At 45.8% G+C, this 27,703-nt stretch overlaps 1 protein-coding gene across 6 annotated transcripts in view; it reads right to left on the bottom strand.

The window, feature by feature from the left end:
• Positions 1 to 27,703, bottom strand: part of LOC103345879 (protein sidekick-1) — a 694,014-nt gene that overhangs the window by 191,603 nt on the left and 474,708 nt on the right. Inside the window, exon 1 of one of the 6 annotated variants that reach the window (XM_070054498.1) lies at positions 18,751 to 19,723. The exons of 4 other annotated variants lie outside the window; for them this stretch is intronic. In XM_070054498.1, the coding sequence (XP_069910599.1) occupies positions 18,751 to 18,997 (247 nt within the window). In that variant the 5' untranslated portion in view covers positions 18,998 to 19,723. Of the gene's footprint in view, positions 1 to 4,529; positions 4,879 to 18,750; positions 19,724 to 27,703 lie in introns of those variants that run through there. One more of the 6 variants, XM_070054500.1, reaches the window with a different exon arrangement.

Here is a 27,703-nt window from a genome sequence, read left to right as displayed (position 1 = left end):
CATACTTTGATTCAGAAATCTTTACTTATTTGTAAAGAACAAAAATCAGTCTGAATGTTTCATCTATTTTTAGGGATGTTAGCCCTATTTTTAGGGATTTGGAGGGGTTGAAATCAATGTAAAATAAGGCTAATGCTAAATAGCAATTTATAATAACATGAGTTCTTATTCAAAAAATAAATGCACTCTACTTGTAGCTTTCTCCAGAGTCCAAGGTGTATATAAAAAGAAAACTTGTAAACAAAGGACAGGAGAAATAGCAAAAAAATCTAACTTCAGAGAAGAGCAAAGATGTCTGGAAACTGGAGTCTCTCATAGGCCTAATTACTGGAGTGCCTGTGTTGGGAGGGAGAAGAGTGGCTGTGAGCACGAGGCTGGAGTTTCTGAAGCCCATGTGGGCATCTGTGGGCATCTTCCACCACTTCTGGGCAATTCTATTAGGCAAAATCGAACTTGTTCTTTCTCGCTCAGAAAAGACAGCTTGTCTTGGTACCAGGGCATCTCTTTAAATGTTCAAATTTTAAGAAACGCATAGGCAAAAACAAAGGATCAAGAGTGGGCTAACCTTGAACAAACAGAAGAAGAAAACAGATTTTCAATATAAACAAGAAACCAGAACAATCAAATTGAAATCCTCCAACAGGACACTGCAAATGTGTTTCAAGTGCTACATTTCCTCCACTGACTGCAACTGAATGGCAGAAAGGGCATTAGAATCAGCAGTCAACAGACTAACACTAGATGCCTTTGGGAGTGGGTAACAGACCCTTCTCCATCACTGCAGCAGACAATGACAGAAACTCAAAATGGACAAAAATACTATCAAACACACAAAGATAGGTCATCCAAGTAGTGAAAACCCATCAGGCCAAGATGCCAGAGAACACACTCCACAGGATTCAAAATCACCTCTAAAATCTAAGCCACCAGCTGGTGGGTGTGGATAGATCACACTGATGACAATCAAATCCAGACATTCTCACAGGCACTCAGCCACTACAGGGTCCTCCACAAACCATTCTGGGAGCAGCGGTCTCATCTCCTTCAAGCACAACACCTGGCAGACCCCTGTCAAGAAAGACCCATCCCTCCCCTGTGAAGACCCTTCTCTGAAGAAAGGTGGGGGGTTGCCCATGGCTAGACTGCTTGCACTCTGATTAACAACACCCAAGCAGCTAGGGAGGTAGCTCTTGTGTTTCATACACCACAAATTTCTGTTTTTCACACATACACACACATACTATACTATGCTTACCAGTTCCTGGGAGGCCCCAAAGCCTGACTTATCACACCAATTTGTATTCAACAATGGGCTGCTGATTCTCCACCCCACTTCATGACTGGCCCCTGTGGATCTGTCTCAGGGGCTACGCCAAAGAGGCCTACACTGTCGAAGGACTTCTGTGGCATCTCAGCCCCACATTTTTCACTTGGTGCTAGATGGCATCTATGTCAAAATCTCTATTCTATCCCAGCTGAACTCCCAATCACAGAAAGAATCATACTGTCTAGTGACTTGAATAAATTTGATTGCCAATACTAAATTTACTCTAGAGCCTCATCAACAGAACTATTCCTTCTCTGCTTTGTTTTTTAACTAAACCACCTAATGCAATGGCAGGGCTGAAACAGTAGGTCAGTAAAGTCACCAACAAGCCCAAAACACTCCAAAAAGTCAAAGAAATATCCAACATTTGTTGGAGAAAGTGCCAGAAGGCTAGAGGAAGAGACTATCAACAAAAGACTAGAAGAAAAGGACAACCAACACAGTTAAAAGGTCATGAAACAAGTAACAAAGAATGACTCCTGTGTATTCTATTTGAGATGAGGAAGGAGAAATATATTAGGGGTTCATCTGATCTGATAAATTAATGACTACAATAATGGTTATGATTTATTAAGCAAGACACAGTGCTAAGTGTTCTACATACATTATGTCTTCTAATCCTTAGAAAAACCTTGTGAAAGAGAATAACTTTGTCTTATAAATGAGCACCTGAAACACACACAGATTACATAACTTGCTCAAGGTCACACAGTTCATGAATGGCAGAGTCAGAATCTGAATTCAGCTCTAAGACTCATGACACCACACTACAGTACATGACTTAAAACCTGACTTAAACCACAGTTTCTATGTGCATAGGGTTTTTAAGATTTATTTATTTACTTGAAAGGCAGAGAGAGGCAGAGGCAGAGGCAGAGAGAGAGAGAGAGAGAGAGAGAGAAAGAGAGAATAAGTCTTCCATCTGCTCATTCACTCCCCAGATGGTAGCAACGGCAGAAGCCGGCAGCTTCTTCTGGATCTCGCACGCAGGTGCAGGGACCCAAGCACTGGACCATCTTCTCCTGCTTTTCCAGGCCATAGCAGAGAGCTGGATCAGAAGTGGAGCAGCCGGGACTCGAAACGACACCCATATGGGTTGCCGGCACTGCAGGCAGCAGCTTTTCCCACTATGCTACAGTGCCAGCCCCTGTACATAGGTTAACAAGGTATCAGTATGTGCTAATATGAAGTAACGTCTGAGATACAGTAAGTCAAAACAGGTTAAGTGTGCTCCAGTCAGCCCCTCTAGTACACTACCAGGTGTATAAGACAAAGGACTGGAGGGAATACACATAGAATAACCAACATTTCCGAGACTGGAACAGTGGCAGCCTTAAATAAAGGCAACTGTGGATTTGAGAATCCAGAAAGTACACACTTTTACTACTGCCTTTTGCTATGGTAAGAATTTAACCAACTCATGTCATTTTCCATAAATAAATACATAATAAAATAACTGCTAAAACCAAGATCCTGTAATGAAAAGATACTTTGGCAGCCTCTGCTCACAAAATCTGAACAATCTAAAGAACAAAGGAATGCCCATTTTAATCCAGCATCCTTTTTAGACGTCTTCATCATCAACATTGCTCACATCCTAAGTATGGACCAAACCAGCTTCTACCCATGGAAAGGAAAAGGCTGTTCCTATGACCCCAGAGAAGACATTGCAGAAACCTAGACAGAGGCGTGGAAAGAAGAAAGGCCACAGAGAAGAATGGGCAGAGGACAGACCCAGGGGAATATGGTCACTGAACAAAGCTAAAAAGATGAAGCATGGAACCATCTAAGCAAGGTTAGGACATGGAATTTTCCAGATGCAAACAAAACCCCTAACACTTGAAAACTAATTTCATCTGTTGAAATGAATAATACTCTTGAAGAGGGGTGGGAATTTGGGAGGGAGGGAGGGTGGAGGGAAGAATCATTATGTTACTAAATTTGTACTTATGAAATGCATGAAGTTTACATATGTTAAAGAAAGAAGTTGCTGTGAAAACAAATCAGCATTTTTCTACTTACCTTTACTTTTAGAACTGCTGTAATTTTATGTTCATTCAAAATTGTTGGCAATGCTTATTAGTGCCCTCCCCACCCATTTTCAAAAGGTCTGAATACTATTTGCTTAAAGAGCAGAAACTCTGGACAGTTTAAGCATAAAGAGGGAATTCACTGGAAAACAAATTGGAGTAAAAACCTAACATCCAAACCTCAGTATAGACATGAACCAGACCAGCTCCAGGCTATAGGGATTTGTAGAGCTCCACAGAAACAAGGCAGGTCATGATGGACAGAGAGATGGCCAGTGGGTTCCCGAAACTGGTATATTGTAGCGAGTCAGGTGCCACCCAGTAGTTGCCTACTACACTACAGCATTCACAAAAAATGCTCTAATTTACATTTGTACAATTAAAAAACTCAAATACTCTACATACTAAATTCATGGACATTTAAATTCACAAATTTTCACTTACAACCACATGCTTCAAATATTATTGTGCATACCACCATAAAAAAAAGTCAATGTGCTACATAGATTCCATATCAGAGTTGTTATTGGAAGAATCTTACAGTAGAATCATAAAGATTAAACAGCACTAACCAGAAATCAATGGTACAAATATGTTTATCAATTCATCTTTCAAAGGAATTTTTTGTTCTTACAATGAGCCTGTAACTTAAGAAACAGCATGCCATGCCTTTTTCAAATACATGAACAAAATAAGGCCCCAAACAATAATTTAAGTTCAAACAGAATTTAATTTAAGCTCAAATAGAAAACAAGCACTGAAATCCAATGTCCACTCACATGCTCTCAGGATGAACCAATTAACTCTTTAATTCCCCATTCCTCCTAAAATCCACTAACACCACATTGCACTCAATTTTAATTGCTTTCATAATTTAAAAAGGTTACAAATGCTTGCCGTTTGAAGCAGACTATTGAAAAAGAAAAGAAAATATTCCTCCCCCTCTACAACACAGAGATAACTGTGTCAAGCAGGCTGCCCTACTCCTTCAACCATACTCATTACACTATAAAAAGCCAAGTAATTTCTTACTTGCTGTTTACCTAATGTTATATCCCCATTACTTTGTTTTTCTGAGATTTTACATCATTTCTTCTGTAAAAAGCAACAGATGCTCAAAGAAGATCAGAAAACAGAGACAAATAAAAGGAAAGACCCACAATCCTACTCACCAAGAGGCAACTGCCATCTCAGTGTTCTGGCTCCAGATCCTTTTCCACTTGTACAGAGGGCACTTCAAAAGTTCATGAAAAATCAAGTTTAAAAGATGAGCTCTTGGCCGGTGCCGTGGCTCACAAGGCTAATCCTCTGCCTTGCGGCGCCGGCACCCCGGGTTCTAGTCCCAGTCGGGGTGCCGGATTCTGTCCCGGTTGCCCCTCTTCCAGGCCAGCTCTCTGCTGTGGCCCGGGAGTGCAGTGGAGGATGGCCCAAGTGCTTGGGCCCTGCACCCACATGGGAGACCAGGAAAAGCACCTGGCTCCTGCCATCAGATCAGCGCGGTGCACTGGCCGCAGCAGCCATTTTGGGGTGAACCAACGGTAAAGGAAGACCTTTCTCTCTGTCTCTCTCTCTCACTGTCCACTCTGCCTGTCAATAATAATTAAAAAAAAAAAAGATGAGCTCTTTCATACAAAGAAAATGAGAAATCCATGCAGTTTTTTCATAATATACATTTTCCATGAACATCTCCAAGACCTCTCATATATGCTGAACACTTTTCATGTCAACTGGAGCCACTCTACAGCACCCTTCCTAAAACCTACACAGTACTGTAGTCCTCATACATGCTATATGATCCACTAAAAAAGCAGCCAGAAAGATTCAGATCCTCTTCATTTTGGCCAGGATCACCTGGTGTTGACTGGAACACAAGAGACAGAGGACTCAAGCCAACCCTGCCTATACCATAAAAGCAAAATCACAGAGCAGGTTAGGTCGCCCAATGTGTCCTCACTAACTGATTTGTGTCGCTCCCCCTCTTCGTGGAGGAACGACACAGGACCCTGCGCTGTTCTTTCGTCTGCTCGGCCCTCCCCGGGTTTGCTGCTGGTTCTTCCCGCGTTGGCTACCGTCCCTTCCACCTCTGTGGAAGGGCGGTTCCCCCTGCCACTTTTCCCCACTTCCACGGGGGAGCGGCACACCGCCGGCCGGCTCTCTCGGGGGCTGCTCAGGTGTTCCTTCAGATGTTCCTGGTGCATGTTGTCTCTCTCCTCCTTTATAGTCCTCTTCCGCCAATCCCAACTCTGCTACCCACACGCCGAGTACGCTGCTCTCCTCCAATCAAGAGCAGGTCCTGCTGTTTATTGGTTGAACTGGAGGCAGCTGTGTAGAAGCTGTTTCCTCCTCTCCCAGTGCCATATTGTGGGAGAGCAGATGCATAGAATAAGTCTTAATTCCAGTAACAGTATAGTCCGAGTTGCTCCCCACAATTTGGGATAATTTATTCACATGCCAAATGAGGTTGGCATTGTTTTTTAAAAATCTCTTTTGTTGCCAAGGGTATCTAAAATGAAACTCAGTTTATTCATCCAAGAAACAAAAACTTTGAAGGCCAAGTACTTGTGAATTTTTTCCTAAGTTTTAGTCACAGCTAATAAATGCTAAATTTTTTATTTGCTGTGAAGAATTGATCTACATTAGAGGCATTTTACAACTTGTTTCATGCTTCTGGTTGCACAGAAAACAGCAGTTAGAAATGTAGACAATTTTTGACGAACTGTAATCCTCCACATTAGATATAAGTAACTTTCAAAGTTAAGGAGTTGTTGGTGAGCAACCATCAGCCAACTAAATATCAAGTTACCTCATCAACGAAAATGACTGCATTCTCAACTGTCCTTAACTCTCAAGCACTAAGGTTATCTTAACCATGTACTTTTTTCCATGTATATGCTTCTTTGAATTGTTGCTAAAAATACCTTATCCTTTTGGCATTTAAAGTAGCTGAAAGCCAAGAAGACCCAAGTTTTGTCTTCCCCTATCCATGGCAGCAAAACCCCAGTTCAGAATGTAACTTGAAATTCACTGCCTAACCATGGAGGTCTTGATGTTTGGCACCTGTTCAGCAAGAATCCTATTATTCTATAAGCACCAAGTTCAAGTCCTCTGGCTCAGTCTTTCTTCCTCTTACATCTCTGTTCTCCGAATCGCCGCACCTCAAGCAGGGCCTGCTACTTCTACCCCTATTCATGTCCCAAAAGCTGACCTCTCAGACTCTCTGTGGCTTAAAGCTTCCGCCTCACCTCAACCCCTCCACCAGCCACGGTGAACTGCACTGCAGTATCTTAGTATCAGTGCACTTCTGCCCTAATCAAATGTAAGCTCCATGAAGTAACAAACAATTTTATTAGCATTATGCCTTTACTGCCTTACACATCTTACTCGCTAAAGCAAACTGAATTACCTATACTCTCCTTAATTGACAAAAACCACACTTATCATGTATACTATGTTGTTTTGAAATAAATATACACTGCAGAATGGCTAAAGTCAATTACAATGCCCAGTAGTTCACAAACTTTTTGTAGCAACAACAGTTAGAATCTACCATCAGCAAATTACAAGAATAAAATACACTGTCATTTCCTAGAGTCACCTGCCAATGCAGACAATCCACTGTCCTCAGGTGCTTGTTTCCTAGTGTTCCACCTATGCTGTGTCTAGGCTTGAATTTGTTTTAATCCAGCTTGATTTCACTATGCTTCTGGACCCTAAGAACTCGGGCCTTGCAATGAAAATGAAAGATTTCTCAACCATTTATCTTTTTTTTTTCTTTTTTTTGACAGGCAGAGTGGACAGTGAGAGAGAGAGACAAAGAGAAAGGCCTTCCTTTTGCCATTGGTTCACCCTCCAATGGCTGCCGCGGCCGGCGTACCGCGCTGATCTGATGGCAGGAGCCAGGTGCTTATCCTGGTCTCCCATGGGGTGCAGGGCCCAAGCACTTGGGCCATCCTCCACTGCACTCCTGGGCCACAGCAGAGAGCTGGCCTGGAAGAGGGGCAACTGGGACAGAATCCTGCGCCCCGACTGGGACTAGAACCCGGGGTGCCGGCGCCGCAAGGCAGAGGATTAGCCTAGTGAGCCGCGGCGCTGGCCCATTTATCTTCTAATAGTTCCTCCCCTACTCCCTATTTCTGGAAATTCACAGAAGGCAATACTGAACCTCTCATTCTCAAGTTCATGAGTTTTAACTTCTCATTTTCCATTCTTTATTCCTCAGTACTGTATTCTAAGCAGTTTGATCCAATCTCCTTTAAAATCAATAGCTTTCTCTTCAATTATATCTACAACTATTTAACCTGCCCATTGAGGTTACTTTTTAAAATTTAATGACTATAATTTCCATTTCTAAAAATTCAATTTGGTTCTTTTCTGTGTTCTTTTTCTCATCTGCAATCTGCAATCTTTCACTGGGGTCTTACCTCTTATCTCCAATCATTTTAAATAAATAATCTCTTTCATATGTCCTATCATCTACCTACTGAAGTACTAATTATCTTATTGATAATCTGCTCTCTTTCATAGTAATTCATTTCATTGTGTGGCTGGACAGCTGTGTATTGTAAGCTCATCTTTGGCACGAGCTGTTTCTTCAGTAGACACCAATGAATTGGCTCTGCAGGACAGCATCACAGTTCCTTCTAAGGGCTCTATTAGTGTCCATTGTTGTGGACTAGGTTCTGTGCTAATTTCTCAGCTTGACGGTTAGATTTTAAGAAATTGTGGATTTGAACTCACTCCCATTGTGAGCTGCAGCCTTGGAATTTAGATGTCTTGTTGGTTTACTGTTTATTATTAATCCCAATTATCACCAGCCCTGAAGCACAAGGTTCTCTGCACTTTCTCAGACTAGCAGTCAAGTTGTTCTCAGCCTTCTCTCACAGATGTAACAGCCCATCATGATTTTGTGCTGGAGGACCTCCACTCCACCCTCCTACTGTATGCAGGCCTCACACCACCTCTGCTCCTTCAAGAGATCCTCCAGACCAAGCCTGTGGCACTTGTACCCTCCCAGCTGTCAGTTTTCACCTCTGGCACAAGGCATTTCATGGTCTTTCAAGCTCGCAAATGTTTTGGGCTATTGTTGCTATATTTTGTCAGCAATTTCTGTGCTTATAGGAGAGTAAGATGGGCAGTCTCCATAGGAGCTGTGTTGGCAATGTCGCTGGAAGCCTCCAGTAGTTAGAACATACAAAGCTGGAACATTAACTTCAGAAAATTGTGATGATTACTTCCATTTTGCCAATGACAATGGCCTACATTTTTTTCAGCCTTGACAACAACTTTCAAATTTGGGGTAAAAAAATTCAAGACATACTAAAATCATTTTCTCGCTATTTCAAATGCCTGTCTACTCATTTAATAATTCTAATTCATCTTGTATCTCACTCCTAGAATTTTAGTGAAATCAGAAGACTGGAAAAGATCACCACTTCCCATCTAATCAATGAATCCAATGGTCTTTTTAGTACTCATCTCATTCACCTCTCTGCAGCAATATTTTTTGATCATTCCAGTTTTTCTATTCCAACACTACCTCAGGTCATTTTTTTCTTTACTGTTCAATTTATTTTTTTAAGATTTATTTATTTATTTATGTGAAAGGCAGAGTTACAGAGGGAGGGAGGGAGGGAGGGGAAAAGGGAGGGAGAGAGAGAGAGAGAGCGAGGTCTTCCATCTGCTTGTTCACTCCCCAGATGGTAGCAACAGCAGAAGCCAGGAGCTTCTGCCAGATCTCCTACGTGGGTGCAGGGGCCCAAGCACTGGGGCCATCTTCTACTGCTTTCCCAGGACACAGCAGAGAGCTGGATTGGAAGTGGAGCAGCTGGGACTCAACCGTCGCCCATGTGGCATACCAGCACTGAAGGCGGAGGCTTAGCCCACTCCACCACAGCACCAGCCCCGGTCATACATTTGTTATCGCTATGTTATCAATCATTTCCTAATATATGCCCTTAACTCTCCCCTCTAGAATTCTTCCAGTAAACCATAATCAGATTAATATTCCTATAATAGTTCTCTCCTTATATGAAGCATTCACATTCTCCATCTCCAATACAGTGACTCATTATTCCCTAATACTGAGAAGACATTTTGTGGATTTCTAGCCACCAACGTGTAAACAGTAACACCACCTCACAAGTGCTAACTGCATACTATGTACTTGATAAGGCGCAAAATACCTCACCTGTTATCAATTGATCCTCACAATACCTGTATGAAGAAGGTTCAACTACTACACAATTCTTCAGGGATGAGGAAAATAAAGCTCGAAGATTAAGTAGCCAACTCAAGAAAACACAGCTAGCAAGAGGCTGAGTCAGTTTTATTTTATACCAAGTCCAGCCTCTTAAACAGTGTATATTATCCACAAGCACTTGTACCCAAAGCCCCTACCCTTCCTGTGACTGTAAAAAACATCCATCCAAACAGCCTCTTAAAAGCTCTGCCTGGTTGCTTCTATAGGGACCTCACACTAATGCACTCAAAACCAAAATCAGGATCACACTGCCCACGCTGTGGTGGTCCAATCACAGTGAAAAACTTACTACCCAACCAGTCATGCAAGTCAGAAACCAGAAATCACCCTTATTTTCTCACTCACCTACATCTGCAACCTATGACCAAATTCTGACCATCTTCTTCCTCTCTAACCTCTACGGCATCCATCTTCCTCCAGCCCAAGAACCACACCACCCTTGCCCAGCTGCTACAGCCTAACTCATCTACATTCTCATTTCTTTCAACCCATTCTCCACTGTGCAAAACAAACCAAAAAAGCACATCCTCCCCAAAAGATGATTTTAAAATACAAATCTTATTTTTTCATCAATTTGAGACTCAAAATCATAGCTTTAAGTCCATCTTTATTCCAGAGTCTGAAACTATAGGAATGCAAGTATTGGTGACATCTGGGTTTCAGTAACAAAGCAATTTGCAGTGAGCCAAAAATGATGCCAGGACAGAAAGAGGAGCAAACTGAGAAATGATGACTAAGAGGACAGCACCTGAGGTTTTCAGCACTTGGCTCCAGTGACTCCTGAAGCAGAGCAGAAACCTAAACCTGCCCACATTTCAAGGTATTTTTCTCATTACACTGTGATACCCCAGGACCCTTCCAGAAAAACCCTTTTTCTCTAAAGTAGTTCAGACTAAGTTTCTAGCTTGCAACCAAGATTCTTTGCTAAGAAAAAGGCTTTGAAAGAACTATGGTAACACACTTATAGTATACCTACAAAGCAAAAACTGAAATTCCACATAAAGTAAAAAATACCTTTGCCTAGCATATATATACATACAGTCTATGTTTGTAAACTCATGCACCTCTTCCATTTAAAGATGTTACATAAAATGCTTTAGGTCAAGCCCATGCTTTCCTTTATGTTCTCCAAACCATCACAGTAAGGGCTTGATGAAAGCGGAAAAAAAAAAAAATCAGGGGCAGGCATTTGCCCTTCCAGTTAAGACACCTGTGTCCCTATTAGAGTACTGGGGCTCAATGCTCAGCTCTGGCTCTGGAGTCCAGCTTCTGCTAATCCAAATCTTAGAAGTAGCAATGATGCCTCAATTGGGTCCCTGCCACTCACATACGAGACCCAGATCAAGTTCCTGGTGGCTGGTTTCAGTCTTGGTCCAACCACAGCAGGTATCCAAAGACTGAACCAGTAGATTGGAGCACAAGCTGTCTCTCCCTGCCTCTCAAATTTAAGAGTACTAACAATTTACATCAGAAGTAAAAGCGTAACTATACAATATAAATCAGGGCCTGCACTGTGGCGTAGCGGTAATGCCACTGCCTGCAGTGCCGGCATTCCATATGGGTGCTAGTTCAAGTCAAAGCTGCTCCACTTCTGATCCAGTTCTCTGCTGTGGAGGATGGCAGACCTCAGAAGGCAGTGGAGGATGGCCCAAGTCCTTGGGCCCCCGCACCCATGTGGGAGACCTGGACAAAGATCCTGGCTCCTGGCTTCAGATCAGCACAGCTCCATCTGTTGCAGCCAGTTGGGGAGTAAACCAGCAGCGAATGGCAGGTAGGTATCTCTCTCTCTCTCTCTCTCTCTCTCTCTCTCTCTGCCTCTCTGCCTCTCTGCCTCTCTCTGTTTAACTGACTTTCAAATAAATAATCATTTAAACAAATACAAAATCATGTTATGTCCCTGTTTCTTTGGGTACAGCCCACACAATACAGCATAAATGCCAACTCTATCTAGGTGACTGAACTTTCCCCACCATTCTCTTTCCTACTTGTGATATTGCATCGTCAAGTATTATAAACTCACCTTGCTCTTAACCAAAATTTTACCTATTGCATAAATACTTTGTAAAGTAGTGTGTCACAGAAGAAACAAAGGAGTTGTAGAAACCACAGATTATATTCTATGCGAAGACTTTTTCTGTTGTCATCTGGTGGTTTGTATATAAAATCAACACTGACTTCCATCATACAGAGGGGCTTGGTCACACACTATCTTGTTCTTTCTGCATCATCTCCAACATCTAGGGAGAAGTCAAGGCAGAACTGAACCTCACTCTGAAAAAAACCCCTCTCTGACAATCAGAAACATACCACAAATAAATTTAGGACTACACTGAAAAAAAAAAAAACCCACAGACACTACCACCCCTGGAAGTGACCACCTTGTATAAATGTGACTAGGTTACAACAATGACATAAAAAAAAAATTCCTCCTTATTTCACATCTGAAATACTCAGATTTCTTGGGGTACTTAAGTTCCCACCCCCAATTATTATCAATAGTCACAGAGACAATAGTAGGAGTCATATTTCTCCCCTGGCCACCACAGTCACTCTTTGGTTACTTCCCCATATTCTTTTCTTGAAAACATCACCTGTGTTAAATCAAACTTAGAGTACTGCAAATCTCACAAGCTAAAGAATCAAACTTACAGAGTACTGCAAATCTCACATGCCTAAAGAATCAAACTTACAGAGTACTGCAAATCTCACATGCTAAAGAATCAAACTTACAGAGTACTGCAAATCTCACATGCTAAAGAATCAAATCCAGAATACAGAGTTCAGAAAAAGCAGCACACCACTGCACGAAAACCTGATTTTTTTCTGCATCATAATACGAGTTCCAGGGTCTAGCCCATTTTCTAAAGTTCACATCTGCAAAGACTACTTGATTAAAAATCATAATATTTTTTAAAATACAGCAAAGCCAAAAACATCAAGAAGTACCTTCTTAGCCCCATTCCACAAGCTAATCTCCAAAGATCAGTAAATAAATAAATCTTATCAGTTGTCAAGAAACTGGATTGATAGCTGTATCTTCACTAGATATTGCCTGAGCATTAGTGTCAACTAAGTCTATTACAGTGAAAAATAATTCTTGTGTTAATTTTAAGGACTCTCTGCTTTACTAAAAGTCCTTAATGAAGACAAGTAAGCCAAAATAACATGAGGTTGAGCACAGAAAACTCAAAACACCAACTACTAATCTCTTTCATTACTTATGGTCACTGTCCAGTAAACAGCTACATTCTTACAACCAATTCCTATCCCACATCTTGTTATATCTCTCAGAGCATCAATTACCTTTGGTAGATTTCTATTAATCTCATTACTCTTTCTTCTTCTGACCACTTAGATAAATTTTCTTAAAATAAGATGCTTATTTAATTCTCCAAATTTACAGCTTACATTGATAAATTATGCCACTAATTTGCTTTAGAGAACCTAAAATTTTGAGCATGAACCATTGTACGGCTAGAGGAAATGCATCATGTGTTAGCAGCATCTCAGGAGAAATGCTGTCTTCAACACTGAACATACCTGGCAAACTAAAATGAAGAGAGTTAAATTCTAGGGACTAAGACATATGGAATTACAGAATCCCCAAAGAGGAGACACACTTAGAGAGTCTGGTAAGGGCAGAAAAGATGTGACAACATACAGAAGATCAGAGAATCAGAGCAGAACAGATTTGAACAGTGAGTCTAACCGCCTCCCTCTGTATAGATGAGCAAACAGAGCAAGAGAGGCTACCCGACTTGCTCACACTGCAAGGCAGTCACAGACGAAATAAAACCAGAGCTACCGACGCTTAGCCCAATGCCTTCTCCATTCACTACATCGTGTTCCTAGGAAAGCTTTATTAAAAATATTCTCATTCCCACAATAACCACAGGGGAATGGGGCCAGCCTAATGCAATGATTCTCTGGCTTTAGAGCTGTCAGGAAGCCAGATCACCTAAATACCAACACAGCAAATGCATCAACAGAGATTCCTGAAGCAATGATCCCAAATATTTGTGGGCGTGTATGCTTGGATATAGTAAAACTAGTGTTAATATAATGAAGTTCCAAGATTAATTGCAATAAACTTCTTCACAACAGGTCTCAGGTATGGTCAAACTATGACAGTTTTGCATTTCAGGAATTCACTAAAAATTTTAACTGTAATTTCTATGTGCTACCAGAGGATGGCAGAAGGTGCCACTTGCAGGCTCAACTAACCATATATTCTCCCTCAGGATTATGGGTACAGTTGTTCATGACTTTTTAATTGGGAAGTGTACAAATTCAGGGGAAACTTTAAGAAAATGTGTTACAGAACCACTGAAGTCAAATCAGAATAAAAGGACTACATGAACTAAGATACTCACCTACATTACACACAATATATCATTGTATACCAAGAGTATTTAAACCAACTGAAATCAACAGCTTTGCATTTTCTAACTTAAGTGTCCCTCTTCTTCATACTATCCCTTTCACCCAGATTTTCATTCCCACCCTCTGCTTTCATGAATTGGACTTCAAGGGCCTACTTTCAGAACTACCATTTTCTAAGTTGCTTAGAGAAACTGAAGCATGAGCCATCACAATGCAGTTTGTGTTTCCTCCTGCTGCTATGTGCATTCCCTTCTCTATGTGTAGTCAGGCAATATCCCTAGCCTCCCGGCTCCTGGACACCTTGAGGAAGGCCAGAGAGCAAGCAGAATGACACTGCCTGCCACAGACCAACGCCATTTCACACACCCCATCCTATGCACCAAAAACCACCCAAGGGCTCCTCAAAAAGCCCATGGCTATGGGTATGGTGAAAAAAAATGCATGAATTTCACACTTTTTTGGCCAACATACTTCCATTTTTTCCAGGAATTTTTTGAAGTGGTACATTTAACTAGAAAGACTTATCATTCATCACTTAATTACCCATTTAACTTGCAGTCTTTCCACTTTGTTTCACCTAAATATTTGAGAGTACAGGAAGCTTCCTGGATGTACAGGGTGATAATGGCTATTACTGGATTTGCAAGGCCAACAAAGTAGCCAATAACCACCTGTTAAATATGCAACAGCCCAAGCAAGGTAGCCTGGGACTCCTAGAAACTCAAGTTAAAGTTGTGAGGGGAAGGGGCCAGGGATAAGAGGAAGAGGGGCAATGAATCACTTATCGATTCACAGAAGGCAGTGCGGGCTCAAAGGAAAGCAGACTTGCAGTGACCTCGATCAACACTGTGCTGTAATTTCCCCAGCAAACAACTGACAGAAAAGCCTAATTAGGAGACCACCCAGGGCTGGGAACTGACTTAACACAAGTGAGCCAGGCCACAGGAAAGCATGCTAGGGTGGCAGAGAACCCAGAGATTATGAGATCAACCATCACAAGAATAAAAATGTAACAAGAGAGACAAGAATCACTTGTCAAACTTCTAAACAATGCCCAATTCTGAGAGTCAACAGACCTCAAGTGGAGCTCAAATTTTCAATTATTTTTAAGATTTCACCGGTGATTATGATGCATGCTCCAGATGAGCACCCAAGTAGGAGCTCAGCAGTCTGCACAGGAATAAACAGAACTCGCAGCTTAAAAGCAAGTAGCTCAGAGAGATCATGAACCTGGGACAGGCGTTAGTCAAGACAGGTTTAAGGTCCATAAGCTGCCGGAATGACTTGGGGGATGACTGGACACCTAGGACAATGTCTGAAGGAAAACTGAATCCTGTGATCTCACTTAAAGGCTAAGCGCTGCGGTTCTTAAACTTGGCTACACATTCTAATCAGCTGGAGAGCCTGGCTCTCTCCACCCAGGTCAAACCTCAAATCCATTCAACAAAGTCTGGAAGACAGATGGAGGCGCAACACTGAAAGCTCCCAAGTGCTTCCAATGTGCACCCATGTTTGAGAAACACCAGCTTAGAGAGTTCTGGGGAAATCAGCAGACTGGAGTGAGGAAAAACAAAGCAGTATACATCAGTGGTTCTGAAACTCAAGTGTATGTCACAATCCCACAGAAAGCAAGCTGCAGCTCAAGTTAGCACAGAAGGAGGTGGTCCCTTAAAGTTTTACCAATCCTCCAGGGAGCCGGTGGGTGGGGGAGAGTGTGTGCTCAAAGTTTGAGAGCCACTGGCCTAAGAGACTGGAAACAACTGCAGGGAGAAACTGCATGCTATGAACAACCAGGGACGGTAACTGACAAGAGCACTCCTATCCCTCTGGGACTGATGATGTGTCCTGAAAACCACCAGAACCAATACATCAGCAGTCAAGCTAAAGGCACCACTGACCACATGTGATACTTAGGATCCATCCTTCTCCCAAGCCACTCCTATCTGGCTTCTCAGCAGAAAGTATAAACAAAGTGTGTATTGCCACCTGCCTTTCAGAATTAAAGATTTGGCTTTTTAGGTATCTAGAAAAGTCAAAAGCAATTAAATAATCACCAATAATCAGTGTGCAACTCTTTGTTACCATGTAGAACAGAGTTACTCCAGAACATTAAAAAGGTGTTTTTTTTGTTTTGTTTTGTTTTGTTTTCTGTAAGATCTGAACTGCCTCCAGGGTCAACAATATCTTCTTTTGTAACTTCTGCTGATTATTTGTAACTTATACTGATAAATGATGCATTTATTCTCTTCCAGGATGATATGACCAAGCCTACCCAATAGCTTCACCTCGCTACATAGTAACAACATGGTGCTTATGACCAGTTGCAACTTACTGGTAACTACCCCATTTAGAATATTACATTGTATCTGATAAGATTCAAGAGATCACACTCCTTGCATATGACCAGCTCATCATCCCATCAGAAATCGCTATAGCAGCACCAGAATTTTCATTTTCAAGATACATGAGCTTTTGTCAAACGGTGACATCTCCTCTGTAATATGAATTTTCAATGATATAAAAAATGATGGATATATTACACATTTCACAGAGAACAGAAACCTGTCAATGAATTTAAAATTTGTGACAATCTATTTGAAATTCTACACTAAAAGATCTGTACACTTTTACAAACCATATAAATGTAAAACAGATACCAATGTTTTTACCGACAAGGAATAAACTATTCCTCCCTAAGAAAGTTTGGCAGTTGCCTTAGTATTTTAATTAATGTATTTTCATTCATTTCTCATCTGTAAAAATACTTCAAACAGCCTTCAGAGTGCCAATGACCAAAACTTTACATCCATGTAATAAACTTCAAAACAAAGCCACTGATTTTCCCCACTGTTTCAATCTGTGCACATCTTCAAACACGTAAATGCAAATATCTTACTGTAAAGTGCAAGTCACTTTTTTTTTAAGTTTTTTTTTTGAGTTTAAAGAAACTCAAAAGGCTTCCATAGCCTTGGAAACTCATGACTGGAGCATAGGGAGATTACTGATGCCATAAACAAGAGTGTCAATTGGTTAAGTCAACAACAGGAGTCACTGTGCACTTACTCCTCATGTAGGATCTTTGTCCTTAGTGTGCTGTACATTGAGATTTAATGCTATAACTAGCACTCAAACAGTATTTTTCACTTTATGTTTCTGTGTGGGAGCAAACTGTTGAAATCTTAATGTATGCTAAACTGATCTTCTGTATATAAAGAGAATTGAAAATGAATCTTGATGTGAATGGAAGGGGAGAGGGAGTGGATAAGGGGAGGGTTGCGGGTTGGAGGGACATTATGGGGGGGAAGCCATTGTAATCCATATTCTCCTTTGGAAATTTATATTCATTAAATAAAAGTTAAAAAAAAAGAAACTCAATAATAAAACACCATTTCTATTCTAAAGGTCAAATCAAGTGATTTCAATTTCTTCAGTTAAACCTGGCTTCTCTGGCAATCCAGATCCCATTTTACAAAATGACTTAACAGACGCCTTGCTTCCAGACTAAGATATTAAGCAAGAAGCACAAATAAAAATGAAAACTGTACAACTAATGCTGGAGTTAAATTGAACATAAGCAGGACGATTTGTTTTCATGCAGTAAGACCTCAGGGAACCCATTTATGAACCCCTGGGGGAGGCACCATTCAGATACTATTAGATAAGCAGTTTAAAAATTTTGAGTTAGTTTCTAAACTGTGGCATGCGGGCTTTCAATTCAGACCGTCAACATGCTGGTGCGTTTGAATCCTTTCCTGTGCAGTAAGCTAAATCATCTGCACGTGACGCAGAACACAGCTAACTGGAGTTCAAGGCTGTCCCACGTCAGTCAACCTCCGAGTACCCAGTTCCTCACCGAGATGGTTTTCCAGGATACAGCTAATGAACACAGCCCAAAGTTAATTTGACTAGCGCTGCCAACAGCAGAAGAGCCTGGCTAACCTACAGACCTCATCCGAAAAGGGTGGTATGTAAGCGGCTGTTTCTCCCCCACCCCCTCTTTTAAGACCAGCGAACTGCAGCGGAAAGGGTGCTGAGGGGCAGGCGAAGGGCTCCGGCCGGCCGGGGACAGCTCCTTTCACGGAGATTCCCCCTCGCCGTGCCAGAGGTCGTCTGGAATCGGCAGATCGCCGCTTCCTATTTCAGCGATCACCACTGGAATGTTCCAAACCGAGGCCCACAGAGCGAGGGAAACAAAGCCAAGCCGCACAGCTGTGGGCACGGAAAGTTTTGCTCCACCGACCGCACACTCCCACCTAGGGGTCGGGCTCGGGGCAACCGCAGCAGCGGGAGGCCGGGGTTGCCCGGGAGGGGGGCGCCCAGCAGCTGGCGCGGCTGCATCTGACGCTGGGGGTCCGCGGGGGCGAGCCCCGCACCGCCGCCCAGACTCCGCGGGGCAAAGAGCGACACCCGTCCAGCGGCTCCAGCTCGGCGCGCTGGGTCGGACTCGGGCAGCCTCTCCAGGAGCGGGTGCCTGGGGCTCCCCTTCAAAGGCTTTCGTTCGCAGGGTGGGCTTCGAGGAGCTCACCTGCCCCTCCCCCGCCCCGGGTGGGTCTAGCGGGCACCCCGCGCGCCGCAGTCCTGGCCCGGCGGCTCGGGGGGCAGGGGACACCGCGCACCCGCGCTCGCAAAGTTCGCCGCGCTGCACCCCGAAGCGGCGCCCGACCTCCGGAGCCCGCCCCCGGGGCGGCGCCCAGGACCCCGACTGGCGCCCATCTCCCCAGAGCCCACTCCCGGCCCCGGCCCGCGCCTACCTTGAGCCAGCGCCCGCAGCAAGTGCAGCTGGAGCAGCAGCAGCGCCCACCGCCCGCGGCCCGGGCTGAACTTTGCCGCCTGCCGTCCGCCGCGCTGCCCTGCGCACTCCGCGTCCTCGCCGGCAATGCCTGGCGCCGCGCGGGGTCCCGGGCGCTCGCGGTCGAGGCAGGGGCCCGGCAAGGACCCAGCGCACTCAGGGAGCGGCGGGCCGCCGGCGGTCACCGAGGGCCGGGCACCGCGGACCATACCGAGGAGCTGCCATCCGGAGCGCCACGCCGCACCGGACGGCTGGGACGGCCCCGGGTGGACGCGGTGCCCGGCGCTGAGGGGCGGCGTCCCGGGTGCCCGCGTGAGGGGCGCGGCAGGGGTCGAGCGAGGCGGAGGAGAAGTCGTCAGCGGGGGCAGTTCTCGTCGCGACGCCCGGAGCCCTTCCGGGCGACCGCCGCGCTGTCACCCGGCGCTGAGGAGAAAGTGCGCCCGCCCGCGCGCCGGCTCTCGCCCTCCGCCGCGGCCGCCGCTCCCCATTCACAGCCCGGCCGCACGCGCCGCCCCCGCTGATTGGCCGAGGGAGGCGGCTCCGCTCCCGGGGCCCGCCCCCACGGCCCTCGCTCGTTTTCAAACTCGACGCGCCCGCCCGCCTGCAATTTCGCGCCGGCAGCGGCGCTGGACTCGGGCAACTTCCCGCGCCGGCAGCGCCGCTCCAAGTGCCCTGGGAGCCGCCCTGCTCCCCGCCCGGGGCTCTGCGCTTGGGGCGCAGTGGAAGGGGGCGTGGGGGTTCCGCGCCAAGTTGCCATAATTGCGAACGAGAAACGGGCGCCATCGGTTTCCTAAACGCTAGGGACAAAAGGCACCGTTTGGTTCAAAGCCGCCGCCTGCTCAGAGGAGTGGACATGGCTTCGTAGAGGCGTCCAAGGTCATGTTTGTCCTGGGGGCCGGCAGCACAGGCCGCCTCCGCCGCTCCCGGGTCTGGAGTAAGGGTCTGTCAAGGGAGGGGTTTCTCCCGGCCGCCCGGGGAGTATGTGGTAAGCATTAGCCGAGTTTATGGGATGAAGTAAGCGCTCCGGAGCGTAGAGGCCCGCGCGTGGCGGGAGGAGGGCTGGAAGGTGACACCCAGCCTGCTGCTGCTGGGAGTCAGCCAGGAGGAGCCCAGGGGCACGTGATGGTGATCGGGTGAGATCACCCAGTGGGGAAGGGCCAGGGGCCCGGGTGTGCGCCCCGAGAGACAGCCGCGTCTGCTGGGGTCCGCATCTGGACCCCAGGCGGGAGAGTGGGGAGCAGCAGGCCAAGGAGTCGGAGCCTGCAGAGCACCTGTGGGTGCTGGCCAGCATGGGGCAACCGAGACCTGGGGCAGCTGCCATGTGGAGGAGGCAGACGCTAGAAGGGACACACACACACACACACCAAAAAAAGGCAGGCAGAGATGGATGCTCTGTTCTCTGACAACATCGTGGAGCTTCGAAACGGGCTGTCTTCCCGCCTTGCTGTCCTCAGATGAGACAGGGGCACGGGTGGGCTGTCGTTTGTTTGTCGGTATTGCAGGCAGCCCTGAGCTGCTGCAAACTTGCTAGGTTGGCTGAGAGCCTAGGGAGGCTCTCAGTGGGCTCTCTGGGCCAGCCCTGGGCAGTGGCACCTTCTCACTGCCTGTATGTGAGAAGTGCTGGCAGGAGAAACCTCAGCCTTAACCAAGTGACATGACCTGCGCAAAGTCAGCAGGTCCCCTTCCCCCACTGCCCAGTCTCCATTGCTCTGAGCACCTCTGCTTTGCTGTGAGACTGAGGTTTGGGCTACACCCCTGGAGCAGATCGGGCTTTGAGGTCTTCCTACTTGTGACCTTCGGACAATTGTTGACTCCATTGCTGCCCAGAGTGAAGGACACTCCCCATCTCCCGGGGTTGTTGCAGGAAAGGGAGCTAACACACTCCATAAATGCTTCTTTTCCATCCCCTCCCTCGTGCCGGTGTGGCCTTGCTAGAGCCACTGGTTGTGTTTGGTCAGCAGCCCTACGTTCTTGAGTGTGCTTTCGAATCAGAGCTGGAGCCCATATCCCCAGCCGTACAGTGCCTGCATGAGCAGAGCTCGGGCTACTTCTTGGCTTCAGGACCCTGCAGAATTGCCCGGAGCCTTGTTTGCTGTGATGTATTCTGCAGTTCGCCGAAAGCTTTGTGGAAACTTGCTTGGAGATTGGAAAGCCCAGGCAGTGCAGGGGCGGTTGTAAGAGATGGATGACGTCACTGCTCCTAGAGAAAGTCCAGAGACCCCTCTGGGAAATTCTAATTCGAAATCTTCCTGCGGAGGCAAGGCTCTATTATCATCTCCGTTCTGCAGTTGAAGAAGTTGAGCCAAGAAAGTTTAATAGATGCAAAACAACTGTGTTAGAGCCAGGACCAGAATCCACCTCTCCTGAGCCCCGTCCTCAGACTGTGTTGCTGCTTCCAGATTCATTAGGTCATTATAGGGGGAGGGGCAGCTTACATGACAGCTGTTCCTTCTTTTAAAAAAAAAAGAGACTACTTCTGTCCAAAAGGCCAATTAATCTCTAACTCAATTTAAAAAAAAAAAAGATTTATTGGAAATGCAGAAGGACAGAGAGAGAGCAAGCACCTGCATCCATTGGGTCACTCTCCCAGTGGCTGCAATAGCCAGGGCTGGGCCAGGCTAAAGCCAAGAGCCAGGAACTCCATCCTGGCAGCAGGGACCTGTCGCTCCCCGTCTTCGTGGGGGAACGACACTAAGCCCTGCTTAGTGTCAAGTGGAATGGATGGCAGAACAAAGGGTATGGTGACTGAAACAGGGAAGACCGGAAGTCACTCTGGGGGCCTTTGTAAAATACCCGGCTGTGTGGCTGTTACCAGGCTTCACTGCAGCACCACACCAGGGCCCTATCCAGCAGCCATTTGCAATTCAGTGTCAGGGAGAACTTTCTAGCAATTGAAGGATTCTCTGATAAGCAGCTCTGAAAGGCAGTGAAACTGGTGCCATGGCTTAGGCCGGTGCCGAGGCTCAATAGGCTAATCCTCCACCTGTGGTGCCGGCACACCGGGTTCTAGTCCCGGTTGGGGCACCGGATTATGTCCCGGTTGCTGCTCTTCCAGTCCAGCTCTCTGCTGTGGCCAGGGAGGGCAGTGGAGGATGGCCCAAGTGCTTGGGCCCTACACCCACATGGGAGACCAGGAGAAGCACCTGGCTCCTGGCTTCGGATCAGCACAGCATGCTGGCCACAGCGGCCATTGCAGGGTGAACCAACAGAAGGAAGACCTTTCTATCTGTTTCTCTTTCTCTCACTGTCCACTCTGCCTGTCAAAAAAAAAAAAAAAAAGGCAGTGAGTTCCCTAGCAGGGGGCAAACAGAGACCAAACATCCAGTTCTCAGGACTGTGGTGGAGGGGCGAAAGCACAGGGCTCGAGGCAGAAGACTGAACTCAGCACATTAGGATCCCTCTTTTCTGTTCTGTCTAGCTCTGAGATTTTTTAATTTTACTTATCAGTACTGTGTCTTATCCATGAAAAAGACTTGTACACAAATGTCCACAGTAGTTTTATTCATAATAGACCCAAACTTGAAACAACTGGAATAGTAGATAATAATAGATAAATGAATAAACAAATTGTACCATGGTCCAAAATGAGGTAATATACAGTAATGAAATAGATGTAGCTACTGATATGTACAGCACCAGGAATGAAGCTCAAAAACCAAACAAACAAAAAAGCCAGATATGAAAATTGGGTACCAGTGCTGGAGGAGCAAGTTAATCCGTAGTGATGAAAAGCAGACCACTGCGTAGCAGCTGTTGGCCTGTGGTTGGGATGCCTGAATCCCAGATTGGAGTGACTGCTGGATTCTGGGTTCTAACTCCTGACTCCAGCTTGCTACTAATGGAGACATTGGCAGCAGTGGTGGCTCAAGTAATTGGGTTCCTGCCTCTCCCTTGAGAGGCCTGGATTGCACTCCCAGTTCCTGGCTTTGGCTTGGCCCAGTCTGTCCATGTGGGCACTTCAACAGCGAAAAACAGATAGGAACTCTCTCTATATTTATCTATTGTCTGTGTGTGTGTGTGCATCTGTGTGTGTGTATGTGTGCTTCACAAAAAAATTCGCTTAAATGCAAGTCAGTGGCTCCTCAAGGAATTGGGTCAGAGTGATTAACTTTAGAGGGGCATGAAGGAACTTTCATGGGTTGATGGACATGGTCTACATCTTAATAATGATGTTGGCTACACGGATGTATACATTTGTCAAGGCTCATGGAACTGTACTCCCCACAGGTGTATTTAACAATATGTAAATCTTACCCAAACAGCTGATTTTTAAGAATATCATGCTTCATACTCAGAAAGATTCAAGGAGGCTTCCATTCGCTTGAAAGGACTTTTTAAACACCATTGGCACCTTCGTCTTTCCAGTGTTCTGATTCGGTGAGCCAGGTCCTGTTCACCTCTCCACTTTCAAGGATTTCCATGTGCTCCTTTGCCTGTTTCACTGGTCCTCATTCCAGACTGAGGAGCCCAGCTTTCTGGCCATGGTGCCTCCCTCCCCTGGCTGACTTGGCATCTTTCCATCTCCCTGTGTCTGTCTTGAAACACACAGACTTGATCCAATCATGCATCCCATTAATCGTGAGTGCCCGCATGAAAGACACCTCTTGCAAATATTAAAGCATTCCACAGAGATCTGAGCAGGGAGCTCAGGGCAGTGAGGGGTGAGTGTGGTTGGGGAAGATAGAGAAGAAGGGGTGCTGGGGGCTCACAAGGTGGTGGGGGAAGACACAATTGAAAGCCCAAAGTTGTGAAGTGGGATGGGGGAAGTTAAGACGCATCCTCAGGACAGGAGATAGGGAGAGAATGGCAGCCATTTCCCAACTTCAAAAAGCAGTGGGAAAATGCACTCCATCCCTTAATGACCAATGCCCATTTCCGGAAGGGTCCGGCATCCACTGTTAACCTGGCTGAGGTGGTCCAGTGGGAGTGCCCGTGCCTCTTCTGACCTTCCCTTGGGTCATGCTGACGTCTCCAGCCCATTTTTCCTTGTATGTATGTATGTCCAGAGTTTCCCCAGTGAAGCTCGTTGGCTGCTTCCCCACCACATGCTCAGCCCTGATGACCTGCACCATCTGTCTCCACTGCACTGGCGTCCCACCAGCCAGGAAGGTGCAAGGTCACGTGTTCAGTTGCAGATTCTGCTGGATATACTTTCTTCTGGATCATTTGCAAAATTCTTATGAGGGACCATTTCTGGGGTTCCTGGCCGGGGTTCCCAAACCGAGGCCGCTCCTTCCAGAGCTGCCCCTTTCTTCCTGTTCTCCCTGCATCTGCGGCATTTTCTCGTCCACTTCATCAGCCCACGATGTCTGCCCCACACCATGCCAACTAAAGCTTTAAAAATGGGTCCGGGTGCAAGAATTTGTCAGGGCTCTTTGAACATCTAAAATATGATTTCTGTATGTTTCCTCTGGACCATGGTTTACTCCCTAAAAGACCTGTCATCCACCCTTACCAAAATAATGATGCCTTTCTCCCAGAATCCTTCACATCCCTGGGTGCCGCATGGCCTCTGTGTGTATTTGTCCGTCACCACCTCGCCAAGGGCAGAAGCAACCTTCACTTGGCTGTTCCCAGGGTTCCCGCTGGAAGACCTCCCCTTAACCATCCTCTGGTGCAGGGGGCCCACAGTTACCAATGCCCTTTGTCCTCACCATGGATCTCTGCAGGCGCTGAATATCTGCAGCATGACAAGGACCACATAGGTCCAGCCAAGTTGCTCACAAACTCCCTTTCGATTGAGGGTATTTTGATCAACAAACCCTTTCTTGCAAATTAATTCCACAAGTATTTATTTATTTTAAAATTGGAGAGACACGCAGAGAGAAATTGATTCCACCTGCTGGTTTACTTGCCCAATGACTGCAATGGTCAAATCTGGGCCAGGCTGAAGCCAGGAGCCCAGGACTCCTTCAGAGTCTTCCATGTGGGTGGCAAGGACTCAAGCACTTGGGCCATCACCCACTGCCTTCCCAGGCACATTAGCAGGGAGCCAGATCATAAGCAGAGCTGCTGGCACTCTGAAAGGGGGATAGGGAAGACAGATGTTGTAAGTGGAAGGCAGCTTAACCCACTGTGCCCCAGTGCCAGCCCCCACAAATATTTATTATAATACCTACTCTTACCAGGCTTTTTCAGCTCCTTAGACTCTATCAATGAAGCAAACAAAGCTCCCAGGCTGGGGAGAGACAAAGAAGTACACCTAATAAATACATGACAGTCAAGGGAAGTATGGGTGATGGGGGAAAACGCTTGAACAAGGCAGGCAGGTTATCTGCACTGGGTGAGGCATGGGGTTGAGCCACAGGGCAGATCAGTGGCAGGTGGGGTTGTTCCAGGCAGAGGAAATAGCACTGAAAATTGAGCCTTTTCTAGAAGGTTCCAGGAGCAGCAGGAGGTGGTAGGAGAGAGCAAGCAAGAGGTTGAAGACCACAAGTCCCCGGGAGGAATGCTTTCCAGGCCACAATAAGGACTTTGGCCTCAGCAGAACATGGTGGTGATTTGAGTGAGAGAGTGCCAGGAGCCAAATGATGTATTAAATCATCCACTGTGTCTACCAGATGACAGGGAAGCCCACTGTTTGAAGGGAAGAGGAAGGGGGTACCATCAGTGTTGTGATCCAGACTCCTGATGGTCTACAGAGCCCGGTCTTGCACAAAACCTGCCAATGTCAAATCATCAAAAACACAGGATGGAAAGACGTGTGGTTCTCCTTAGTATCACACGGGGAGCTTTAGAAGCAGGGACCCTCGGCCAGTTGAGTCAGCAGTTGGGAGTCTGATATTTAGTACCGAGAGTCGTGCCTCACACCAGCTCCACAGACAAACCCAGCAGTAAGGAACTGACGAAGGGGGTCCTGGCTCAGCTACCTCCTGCTGTGGGACCGTGGCCAGTCACTTCCCCACCACGATTCTTAATAAGGGGTCTTGAAAAAGTCCACGGAAAATGTGAGTCATGAAAAAAGCTATGCGTGAATTTCAAAAAAGTTTTGTACCAACACAAGCTTACCTTGTAATTCTATTTTCCCACAAATTTCAAGTCCCCTTGTTGGTTCCTCCTCTACGAATGAGGAGCTGAGGGGTATGCTGTATGCTTCAAGGGTGCAGAGCTCAACACTGGCCAGAATGTTTTGTGATGGGAACAAGCTCTATATATCTTCTTGTTGCTCGTGATCTGTTGCAGATTTCTTAACCTGAGAGCTTGTCCATTTCATTCATGATGCAGGACTCGGGACAATGTTTTCGCCTTTTATCTTGGAGCACTTAGTTTTCTTGCCTCACCTGGTTGTGACTTGAGTACCTGGGTCAGCTTTCCCTAAGACGTGGGGAGTTGCTTACAAGCAATCTGTAAGCCTTCAGCTTTCAACCTTGGCACCAATAGGGTTCCTGGCTCGCTGGCTCCCAGGGATAATTGTTACATGAGGGCATGCAGGTTTGACCTGTAGAAGCTCAAGAAATACAGGCTGCATTGTGCCTTGAGCAAAGGAGGTCCCCTCCCAACACTTCTTTTGCATCACATTGATATGGAAGGCTCAAGATGCCAGGCAGGTCCCTATGAAATGTCAGCCATGTGATATGTCAGAGGAAATGCTTGTTCCTTCTGCACCACTGTCCAGTTAGCAAGGGGCTGTTGTTATAGCAATGGATGAGTCTTTTGCTCAGTGAACATTTATTGAGTTCCTACTATTGTGTGTATCAGAGAGAGTTTGAGTGTCAGAGGGTAAGTCCCTTTTCTCAGAGAATTTGAAGGTGAAACGAGAAGACACACAGAGAAACAATGATCTTTCTCCTATCACCACTCAACCAATAAAGGTTACACTAGAAGAGTTTAAAAAGAACCATTTATTACAATAGATTTTCTAAACGTAAAACGGGAGAAAGCCAGCTGGTGTGGGCTGAGTATGTGATGAAGATTGATGAGTCTTCTGTTACAGAGGCCAGGAAGAAAGTCTTGCAGTTTTGTTTAAGAAAACAATTGGAATAACAGAATCTCCTCCATCCAATGAGACATTAGGTGGGCAGAGAACAGACAAATCGGACAAAGCTGGATTACCCGAATATACCCCAATGCCAGGAGCCTGGGGTAACATGTAGAAGCCTAATATAGTTGGCATCTCAGAGACCTGGTGGCCAGGTAACAGTGTGATGGGCTCCTAGGACAAGAGCTACACAAGGAGGCCAGGGTCATGGAGGGAGGAACCTGCCTGGAGAGGGATGGAGAAAATAGCAGTGGGGCACCTGGCTTTACCCCTCAACAGGGTGATCTGAGAATCCCAGGATTGGAAACTCCATCTCATGTAATAAAAACCTTTGTTGCATTCACCACCCGTGCCTCTCCCCGAGCTGCCGTGACCCACAGGGAGATGACAGAGTGCAGAGAAACATTGATAATGGCACCAGTGAAGTGATCAAATGAGTCCTGGCATTGCTGTTGATGGAAGCCATCCATTACCCACTACCTGCCCACGGCAGGACCAACAGTTCACTGAGCAGAAAGGGCCCAGTGGCTGTGAAGAACAACGGCGTTTTAAATTTAATTTTCAAATTTACAGAGCAGTTGAGAGAAAGGTACCACACACACACACACATGTGAGCTTCTAAGCGTTCATTGCAAAATATTCATTATCTTTTAATTCAGTTTTTCTATGAATTTCTCAAAGCCCTCTTCTACCTTTCCCCCAGTGTAAGCAGTGTAGCAGCACTGGCATCGACTCTGTGGTGAACAGTGTTGACAGCTCACCATTTTCCCTCTCCCTCTCTTGCTTCTTAATGACTCCATCACAGTTAACTACTTCACCAGGCATCCCCTAAAACTAGGGACCTTCTCTTTTATGCTATACAGGGCGTTGCTGTTCACATCTGACTGATAATAGCTGTGATGTCAGTATCACACCTATTAGCGTGAACATTAACCCA

Source organism: Oryctolagus cuniculus, chromosome 12 (genome assembly GCF_964237555.1).
Source record: "Oryctolagus cuniculus chromosome 12, mOryCun1.1, whole genome shotgun sequence".
NCBI classification, from domain to species: Eukaryota; Metazoa; Chordata; class Mammalia; order Lagomorpha; family Leporidae; genus Oryctolagus; species Oryctolagus cuniculus.
The sequence above is the reverse complement of the archived record's forward strand: the minus strand, read 5'-3'. Positions and strand labels throughout refer to the sequence as shown.